This window comes from Pipistrellus kuhlii, unplaced genomic scaffold, assembly GCF_014108245.1.
Source record: "Pipistrellus kuhlii isolate mPipKuh1 unplaced genomic scaffold, mPipKuh1.p scaffold_m20_p_4, whole genome shotgun sequence".
NCBI classification, from domain to species: Eukaryota; Metazoa; Chordata; class Mammalia; order Chiroptera; family Vespertilionidae; genus Pipistrellus; species Pipistrellus kuhlii.
This window is the reverse complement of record NW_023425540.1, coordinates 905,269-915,688: the sequence shown is the minus strand read 5'-3', so window position 1 is coordinate 915,688 and position 10,420 is coordinate 905,269. Positions and strand designations below refer to the sequence as shown.

The 10,420-nt window shown below is 59.8% G+C and overlaps 1 protein-coding gene across 2 annotated transcripts; it reads left to right on the top strand.

Moving 5' to 3' along the window:
* Positions 1–1,059: 1,059 nt before the first annotated feature.
* On the top strand, positions 1,060–4,729 carry GPX8 (glutathione peroxidase 8 (putative)). Of its 2 annotated transcripts, none has more exons than XM_045571664.1 (3): positions 1,060–1,398; positions 1,883–2,144; positions 4,343–4,729. In XM_045571664.1, exons 1-3 carry the CDS (start codon positions 1,243–1,245, stop codon positions 4,504–4,506), a joined length of 582 nt encoding a protein of 193 aa, XP_045427620.1. In that variant the 5' UTR covers positions 1,060–1,242; the 3' UTR covers positions 4,507–4,729. The 2 variants fall into 2 exon arrangements, with proteins under 2 accessions (XP_045427620.1, XP_036265676.1); XM_036409783.2 differs by having other exon boundaries at positions 1,067–1,449.
* The last annotated feature ends 5,691 nt before the right edge of the window (positions 4,730–10,420 follow it).

The window sequence follows — 10,420 nt, the reverse complement described above, 5'->3', positions numbered from 1 at the left end:
ATTTGAAACAGCAGCCCAGCGGGGCGCCTGGACCTGGGCGTGGAGGACACCCTGCTTTCTCTCAGAGCCCAGTGCTTCATCGATAGGTCGCAGCCTGTTGGTGAAACAAGGAACCATCTTCAGAACTAAGTGTTTTAGCTGTAACCGGTGTGGCCCAGTGGATAGAGCGTCAGCCCTCGGACTGAAGGGTCCCGGGTTCGATTCTGGTCGAGGGCATGTACCTTGGTTGCAGGCACATCCCCAGTGGGGGTGTGTGCAGGAGGTGGCTGATTGATGTTTCTCTCTCATCAATGTTTCTAACTCTGCATCCCTCTCCCTTCCTCTCTGTAAAAAAACAATAAAATATATATATTAAAAAAAAAAAAAAAAAGCCGAAACCGGTTTGGCTCAGTGGATAGAGCGCCGTCCTGCAGACTGAAAGGTCCCGGGTTCGAATCCGGTCAAGGGCATGTACCTTAGTTGTGGGCACATCCCCAGTAGGGGGTGTGCAAGAGGCAGCTGATTGATGACTCTTTCTCATCGATGTTTCTAACTCTCTATCTCTCTCCCTTCCTCTCTGTAAAAAATCAATAAAAAAAATATTAAAAAAAAAAAGAAGAAGAAGAAGAACTAAGTGTTGTAGATGCACCTGGCTGGGAAGTACCCTCCCTGGAACCCTCATCTGCTCGATGGCAAGTTCATTTCCTGCTGTCAGTCATGACCAGAAATACTGCTGTGTCCCTGACGACAGAGGAGGGCTCCTTAACCATCGCTGTTTACCACCGGTTTATTTCTGTATCGTCACCTGGCATTGCCTTGGCTGGGCGAGGTCGGAGTCAGGGGCCGTTCAGATGTTTTACCACCAATTCCTGAACTCACAGTGTGTGTGTGTGTGTGTGTGTGTGTGTGTGTGTGTGTGACACCCATCACATCACACGCACGCCCTGCAGGTCCCCCACAGCCTGTGCTCTGGGTCCCCCGCCCCTGAGCTAACCCCTTGCTGGGCGCCGCCTCCCAGGGACAAGGGCGCCATCTGCCGGGGAAATAATGTGTTTGTGGGAGAGTGTGGAGCTACCAAACACATCCTGACTTCCTGCAGAAGCTCAAACCCACCACAGAGCCCTGCCAGCCGCCAGGCCTGAGGCCCCCCCTCCGGAGGCGGGACAGGCGCCGGGCCTTCCGGGTTTCCCTCGAACCGGCTCGGGGTTTCGCGTTTCAGCTCCTCCCGGAGGCCGTCCGCCTCCCCTCCCTCCCGCCTCCAAGATGGAGCCTCCGGAGCCTCTGGCGCCGCGGCTGCGCTCGGGGCCGCGGGCCAAGGTGCTGGCCGTGCTGCTGGCGCTGGCGCTGGGCGCGGGCACGCTGCTGCTGCTGCAGCTGAGCGCCCGCCCGCCCCGCGCCCGCAGCTTCTACGCCTTCGAGGTGAGGGACGCCGCGGGCCGGCCCGTCTCCCTGGAGAAGTTCAGAGGCAAAGTGAGTCTCCCGGCCGGGCGGCTCCGCGGTGCCACGTGTCCCCGCTCCCTGCAGGCAGCCCCCGTGGCCGGAGCTGTCGTTTCTAACAGAGTGATGTCAGGGGTCCTCTGGCTCACCTGCTTCTCAACTCTCCGTCTTAACTGTCTTCCTAAAACGCTCTCCCTGTGGCTGTTAGACTGTTAGGACGGCCTTGTAACTGGGATGTGACTGTGGAGACGCCACATGAGACGCATCTACCAACGACCATCTTTCTTAAAAGCAGCCTCTGAGCAGCATGCTTGGCGGGGGTGAGGGGCGGAGGTGGGGGCGGTTGGAGGGGGGATCCGCCGGGGTCTCCCGTCATGTTAGGGTGATGGTGTCCCGGGGAGGTCAGCTGCCGGCAGAGCCGCTCTGACCCGCCCTGCCTCACTCTGTCGCCGTCTCTTTCCCGGAGGTCACGCTCGTGGCCAACGTGGCCAGCGACTGCCGGCTCACCGACAGCAACTACGCGGGCCTGCAGGCACTGCAGCGCGAGTTCGGGCCCTTCCACTTCAGCGTGCTGGCCTTCCCCTGCAACCAGTTCGGCGAGGCCGAGCCCCGCCCCAGCCGGGAGGTGGTGTCCTTCGCCCGGAGCACCTACGGGGTCACCTTCCCCATCTTCCACAAGATCAAGATCCTGGGGCCCGAGGCCGAGCCCGCCTTCCGGTTTCTGGTGGGTGAGTGTCCCCCTCCGCCCCCGGGAAGGTGCTCCTGGCGTCCATCCCTGAAGCAGGGCCCCACGCTCCTCTCTCATTCCAAAAGCCTTCGAGGGGACGTCTCATCGGCCCATCAGAGCCAGGGTCTCATCCTTTCTACAAGCCATGCTCCCCGAAACCAGTGTGTGGACGTCTTGGATGACAAAGCAGAGCCACCCCCTGTGCCGTATCCTTACCATCGTTTCACTGAAATGTTGTTTGCGAAGTGGCCACAGTGGCCACAGATTCCCCTCATCTTTTTTTTTTTAAATATATTTTATTGGTTTTTTTACAGAGAGGAAGGGAGAGGGATAGAGAGCTAAAAACATCAATGAGAGAGAAACATCGATCAGCTGCCTCCTGCACACCTCCTACTGGGGATGTGCCCGCAACCAAGGTACATGCCCTTGACCAGAATCGAACCTGGGACCCTTCAGTCTGTAGGTGGACGCTCTATCCACTGAGCCACACCGGTCAGGGCTTCCTTATGATGGTTTTACTGAAAACGTTGCTTGCGAAGTGGCCACAGCTGTGTGCTCGGAGTCCCCTCGCCTCTGATGGGGCCCCACCCCTGGTTAACGCTCTCCTGGTGAGCAGTGCAGAGCGCCCCCGTCGGTCACTCACGTCCTCGCTGGACTGCATGTCCTCAAGGAGGAATAACACTCCCGTTACCGGGTTTTTGCTAAAATTCAGAGCAGAATGTAACACTTTTGGGAGGAAGCGGAGCTGGGCTGTCGCTGCAGCATCTAGGGGAGCAGGGAGGCAGTGAGGGGGTGACTGAGGCACAGGCTGTGGCCCCGAGCCGGCCCTGCCCTTCGCTGTGTGGCTCAGGCACATCGCTGACCCTCTCTGGGCCTGTCTCGTTTGTACAATGCGACGGCAGTGTGTCCACCCCTAAGGCGTTGGGGAGATGGGTTAGCGTGAGAGTGAAGGGCGTGTCTCCTGCCCGCCGCCTCAGGACCTTCATGCTGACCCCTCATCTAACGAGGCTGCCGGCCTGTCCCCGGCCGGTCACTGGGCCACGCTGTACCCCCGTCCCTCGGGCGCCCTGGCTGCTCCTCCGCACCAGCACCTCCGCCCTGGCTGCTCCTCCGCACCAGCACCTCCGCCTCTGAACACTGCGCCCCGCCTCCTCCTCCTCCCCCTTCCCTCCTCCTCCTCCTCCTCCTCCTCCTCCTCCTCCTCCTCCTCCTCCCCCTTCCCTCCTCCTCCTCCTCCTCCGTTTCTGAGGACAGCCAGCCCACTTCTCCGCCTCTGGCTCTCCACTTCCCTCCTCGCTGGCTGCCACAGGCTCTGTCACACCCTCCTGACCAGGTGGTCCCGGAACCTGCACTCCCTCCACCTCCCCTTTCCCCCCCACAGCATCCTCCTTCCCACCCCCCTCTCTCTGCTGATGCTGGGGCTCCTCCTGCTCCGCCCCCTCCTGGTCAGGTCTGCCTCCTCCCGAAGCCTCAGACCAGCTCCTCCTCCCATGGGTGTCAGCCCCACACCCAGGCCCATGGCACAGAGGCACAGGGAAGAACAGCCATCTCCCCCGGCACCAGACCCCGCGCTCCGGGCTGCCCGCTCCCTGGCCATGACACCTGCGCGGGGACCTCCACTTTCTCATCTGCAAAACGGGGAGAACACCACCCCTCCCAGACGCCCCTGCCCAGGGCTGCGGGAGAGAGCACACAGTGGGCCCTGGGTAAATCCCAGCTGCGTTTCTCCTCACCAGCCTGTCAGAATGTGCATGAAGCCGGTGACATAAGGAAAGACAGCCACACTTATGTAAATTACGATGCATCAGAGGGCCATCACGATTTCTCAGATGCGATTATTTTAAATGTCTCCCATTTTCAGCTACGTAACAGGTAACGACACGAGAACCATATTTAATAAGAACTGTACACATTCCCTTACAAAGGACTTGTAAAGTATCGCTTTATCTTCTAAATGTTAAGAAGCTGGGAGGTTTGCGCTGGTGATGGGCAGTTGTTTGTTCAGAGCAGCAGAGCTGGTAGTCAGTGGCTGGGGCCGGCGGGTGGCCGCTGTGCGGGGAGCTGGCCGCTGGGCCGCGCCGGCTCCGGGCGCTTGGCCTCCGTTTGCGACGAGGTGGCGACCCGGACGGTGCTTCTAGCTGTCCCGTGGCAGCCCCCCCAGAACGGAGAGTCCTCACAGACCTGCCTCTGTCCTTCCAGACTCTTCCAACAAGGAGCCGCGGTGGAACTTCTGGAAGTACCTGGTCAGCCCCGAGGGCCACGTGGTGAGGTCCTGGCGGCCCGAGGAGCCGGTGGACGCCATCCGGCCTGAGGTGGCCGATCTGATCCGGCAGATGATCGTCCGGAAGAGGGAGGACCTCTGAGCCACGCCGTCAGACAGAGTCCGGCTCCGCGGGCGGTGCGCCCCGCAGCAGCCACGGCCCCAAACGGGGCGTCCGAGGAATCCCTGGCGCACACTCAGCCCCGGGGCCACACGGAGCTGCACAGGGCAGTCCCCGCGTGTTCAGGTCCGGATGCTCAGTGGACACGGCCTGGGCCCTCCTGGACGTGCCCACACACTAGGCCACCCCCTGCCTGGCACGTGCGGAGAGCTGACTGTAAATGACTGTATGCAATGAAACACAAAGCCCTACCTAATAAAGTGATATGCAAATTAACAGTCACACCCTCACACAAGATGGCCAGCAGAGGAGGGCAGTTAGGGGCAACTTATGACTATTTGGCCCGATGTAATAAAACACACAGGCCAGCAGGGGAGGGCAGTTGCAGGGGACCAGGCCTGGAGGGGAGGGCAATTAGGGGTTACTGGGCCAGCAGTTAGGGGCAACCAGGCCGGCAGGGGGCGGCCCTTAGGAGTGACCGTGCCAGTAGGGGAGCAGTTAGGCATCAATCAGGCTGGCAGACAGAAGCGGTTAGGGGCAATCAGGCAGGCAGGCAGGCAAGTGGTTGGGAGCTAGCAATGCTGGATTGTGAGAGGGATGTCCGAGGGATCCCAGATTGGAGAGGGTGCGGGCTGTGCTAAGGGACACGAATTTCATGCACTAGGCCTCTAGTAAAGCCCTTTATATAGAGATCCAAATCCTTACATTTGGGGTTTTTTTCATTTACTGAATTTTCTTTTTATGCACAGTTCATAGGATGCTTTGTTTTAATTATTGTTGAAAGCGTTACGTATGTCCCCCTTCCTCCCCCTTGACCCTTTCCAGCTGCCCCCGCCCCAGCCCATGCCTTAGGCACATAGTACATTGGCCAAATAGTCCTTATCAATGACATCATCATTGTAACATTTGAAAAGGCCTTCGTCACTTTCAATATCTCACCATTTTTGTCCAGAAGACAAATTCCACAAACACAGGATTAACAGTCGGAGTCCGTCTTGACTTCTGAGTGAAAACCCAAGTGTGAGAAAGCAGCCCTGGGTGTACGTAACGAGTCCTTTCGGTTAACGCTGTCGCTAATCTCGTCCGAGACACTGGCCACGGGAAGACTTCACTGCGACGTCACCTGAGGGGACATCGTGCGAGTCTCCCCGAGAGCCAGCATCCACGGAGGGAGCACTGCCGGCGCCAGGTCCTCGCACGAGCGACCTGCCTCCTCCAGTCACCGCGAACTGTGCTCCCCAAGTGCCCCCTCAGCTCTGAGCCTCAGTCACCGGGCAGCGGCCACGATGGTGAAGGTCAGTGGCTGCGCCAGGAAACACTTCATGAAAGAATTAAACATGAAAGCAGGAGGCCCAGCCAGCGTGGCTCAGTGGTTGTGTTGACCTATGAACCAGGAGGTCAGGGCACAGCTCAATGCCCAATGTGGGATCAAACCGTGACCTCCTGGTTCATAGGTCAATGCTCAAGCACTGAGCACATGGGCCGGGCTACATTTAACTGTCGCACATATAGCACATGCCCAATGGTGGCTGGTGAGTGAGTGTGTCTGTAGCGTGTGCACATACATGTGCACATTTCCTGACTGTAATACATTTAACAGGCATCCAGTGGCGGCTGGTGAAGGTTGAATAAACAACTCTGCAGAGGGAGAGTTGCAATTTGCCAGTTTCCCTGGTGCTAATGCTCCCACAGGGTCGCTGACTGACCGGCTTGCAAACATCCTGAAAAGTTAACGGTTGGTTCTCACAGCCTCTCTGAGCAGGCCCAGCACGGCCACAGCTAAGACACCAGAGTCCCAGGTTTCAGAGGCTCTCCACATCGATGTCTGAGCCAGAGCATCACGGACTCTCCCCGCTGTCACCTGTGCCTTAGGAGAGATGTGCAGGCACTGGGTGGAGGAGCTGCTGACAACACCCCAGGGTCCTGCTGGGCCCAGGAACCTGGCGGGCCTGTCCACAGGCAGGAAAACACTGAATCACACACAAACCCCAGAAAAACAGCGCTCTGCTCTGGATTTACCTCCTTAAGGACATGCACTGCGTCTGAATGCCCACCTCCCACCAGCTCCAGGCCAGTGGCCCCGCAGGAAAGCTCCCCTTCACATTTCCCTGAAAGACTGACATGTGTGGGCGGGGCTGGAAGGGACCTCTGTGCGTGGTGATCCCTCAGCGGGTTTCCTCTTTGCCCTGGGATCACAGTCACCACGCTCCCCTCTCCCTCCCAATACCCCTCTCCCCCTCCCCCACTCTCCCTCCCCTCCTCACAACGGCCACGCCTTCAGAGGGAAGCTTTTCTCTGGGGGAGCCCTCCCCAGGGTGGGGAGGGGAGTGGTGAAAGCACAGGGGCTGCCAAAGAGAAAACACCCCAGAGAAAACAATCTCCATCCACAGGGCCCCCTTCTCCTCCTCCCCCTCCCCCTCCCCTCCCCTTCCCCTCCCCCTCCCCCTCCATCTTCCCCTCCCTCTCCCTCTCCATCTTCCCCTCCCTCTCCCTCTCCATCTTCCCCTCCCTCTCCCCCTCCCCCTCTCCCTCTCCTCCTCCCCCTCCCTCTCCCCCTCCCCCTCCCTCTCCCCCTCCCTCTCCCCCTCCCTCCCTTTCCCCCTCCCCCTCCCTTTCCCTCTCCCCCTCCTCCTCCCCCTCCCTCCCCCCTCCTCCTCTCCTCCTCCCTCTCCCTCTCCCTCACAGGGAAATGTTTTCTTTTGGAGCTTATGCCCTGGCTCTCCTTACTTGCCATCTCCTAATTTCTCTCCATGTGATACCACTTTCCCTGTTTTCCCAGCATCTCAATGTGGAACTAAGAACAACTGTGAACACACCTTCTCTTCATTGAGTATAAATGCTGGCAGTTTATGTCTGCCTCTTTAGTTTACAAAAATTAAAACACAAAGGCCAAGCCTTTTAAATTGAGGTTTTATTTTTATCAACAGCTCAATGACTTCCTATGCAAAATAGCATGCTGCAATTGCACCTTTATGAAAACAGTATCATCTGGAGGGCCAAACAGAGATCCAGCAAATGGAATGATGTTGGACAAAAAGGTGGTGCAAGTTTAGAGTAGAATAACGCACAGGAATGAAATTACAGGCGTCTTCCTATTAACCCATGGTTCTAGAGATGTCTAACTGTAAATAAGGACGGAGGTTATGTCACCAGCACAGCAGAGAAGGTGACGTGTTCCTCCGCTCTCACCTGGGTAACCCCCACCCAGACCACCAGTCAGTTCTAGGAACAGCAGCCGCTGCCCACATGCACGCACTCCACAAGCCACACCTCTGCTCACTTCCAAGTCCGAGTCTGAGATGTTACAGGAAACGAAGACAAAGCTGAGGCCTACTGAGTTAGAGCCGCCGCACCGTCCCCTGGCCAGTCTGAGTCACCGAGTCGCTCCCCGCCACGCGGCTCCGCCTGCACAACAGTGACCGAGCACAGTGCCGGCCCTGCGGCCCTGCTGGCCCAGCAAGCAGCCCACACACATTCCAGGTTTGGTGGTTCTCGATGCTCGTGTGCATGCAATGGGATAGCAGGTGCATGTTAGCTGATGTCATCACATACCAACCAGCTAACAATACACTGCCAGCCCATCACACACCGCCAGCGCCTCGAGCACGGAGCCAGAGCAGGGCCGTCGGGGCTGAGCGGCCCCCCAGCCGCTGGCCAGCACTGCCTGCCGCCTGGGCCATGAAGTCCCGAGGCTGAATGCCGCGAGAAGCGTGGACAGAACTTCACCCTAACAGTCACAGGGAAGAAAACACACAGAAAATGTATTCCCCGCGACCCTTCCAAGAAACAAACCCACGTTTCATTTAATCTTATCAAAACTTATAAAGCTTCCAAATGCTTACACGTTTAGTCTTCCAAAGTAAAAGCCTGGGTATGGGATAGGTTATGAGCACAAGTTAATTTAAAAAGTTATACTTACCACATACAGCTTTTCTAACTGCTTCTGTTTACCAAACCACGGCCGCCTGTGTGGGCGGTAAAATGCTCAGGAGTCCTGGCGCAGAGGCGGCTCGGGACCCCTCAGCCTGGGGGCGGCGGGAGAGGGGCGATAGAAGCATTGGGGATTTAGTGACTCCCCTCATTGGGGATTTAGTGACTCCCCTCACTGGGGATTTAGTGACTCCCCTCACTGGGGATTTAGTGACTCCCCTCACTGGGGATTTAGTGACTCCCCTCACTGGGGATTTAGTGACTCCCCTCACAGGGGATTTAGTGACTCCCCTCACTGGGGATTTAGTGACTCCCCTCATTGGGGATTTAGTAACTCCCCTCACTGGGGATTTAGTGACTCCCCTCACTGGGGATTTAGTGACTCCCCTCATTGGGGATTTAGTGACTCCCCTCATTGGGGATTTAGTGACTCCCCTCATTGGGGATTTAGTGACTCCCCTCATTGGGGATTTAGTGACTCCCCTCATTGGGGATTTAGTGACTCCCCTCATTGGGGATTTAGTGACTCCCCTCACCGGGGCTCACACTGTGCTCTGCGGGTGCAGCTGTCCCAGGTACAGGGTCACCGCTTCAGGAAAGCTTATAAAAATGGCGATGGGACTGACACTATCACTTCTGGGTAAGAACATAGTGAAGAGAGATGAGAGGTTCCTGTGGGAAGACCAGGAAAAGCCGCTGGGCTTGCTTCCTACTCACCCATCACCAGGGAGCCCTGGTCATGCCTGGGTGGCTCGGTGTCAGTGAGCGCGGTGGCCCGTCCCGCCACCAGGTGGCGCCGTCCCCCTCCCGGCGGAGCGCGCGGCCGGCAGCGGGGAGCGCCGGGGCTGTACGGGCGGCCGCACACGGACCGCGCGGCGGCCTGGACCCCCTCCCCGGCCAGAGCCGGTGTGCGGGGGGCGGATGGGGACCCACAGGCACCTTCCCCTCTGGCTCCGGGACCCCGGCGTCGGGCGTCTCCAACCGCTCCCGCCTGCGGGGCACCGGCCCGGCGCCCTCCACACGGGCCCGGGGAGCGGGGACCACGGCTGCTCCGGCGGGGCCTCCGCGGGGCGGTGACTGCGCTCCAGGGGGAGCCGCCCCCGCGAGCCCGGTCTGCAGGGCGCCTCGCCGCGCCTTCGGCGATCCCGCACCCGGGGCCTCCCTGCCCGGCGCCCGGCGCGGCTCCCGGCGCGGCTCCCGGCGCGGCCCCTGCGCGGCTCCCGGCGCGGCTCCCGGCGCAGCCCCTGCGGCTCCCGGCGCGGCTCCCGGAGCAGCCCCTGCGGCTCCCGGCGCGGCGCCTTAAGAAGCCGGCGCGGCGGCCTCGGGCGCGGGAATCCCCTCGGCCGCGCCCCATTGGCCGGCGCTGCGGTGACGTCAGCGGGGCTTCCCCGCGGCGCCCGCCCCGCCCCGCCCCGCCCCGCCCCGCGGCTCCGGGCGCCCAGCTTTCTCGCGGACGCGGCCCGGCGGGCGGAGGAGCGGGAGCGGGCGGGGAGGGGGTTCACGCCCCGCGTCCGGAGGCAAACACGTCCGCGTGGGCCCCCCCAGCCCCGGCGGCCCAGCCCCCCCAAACTCTGGGCCGGGCGCGGGGACCGCGGAGGGCAGGCGCTGCCGGGCTGATTCACCTGCAAACGCCGCCGTTTATCCCAGGGCCCGGATGGGAGACAGCTTCCCCGCAGGAGCCCGCTCGCCGCCGCGCCGGGAGTCCTCCTCCGGCTTCCAGGAAGCCCTGTCTGCAGACATGCACATGCAGGAGAAACAGCGAAATGTCCCTGATGGCAGGCAGCCTATTGTTCATTTAAAACACATGTGTCAAACACAAGGCCTGCGGGCCAAATCCGTCCCGCCAGGCCTTGCAATGTGGCCCGCACCGCGCTGTCATCACTGCACTCCGCTGCGTTTCCATCACAATGACAGTTTATGACTGTTCAGTAAACCATTCGGCCCGCGATTTAGGCTGGATTTTAGA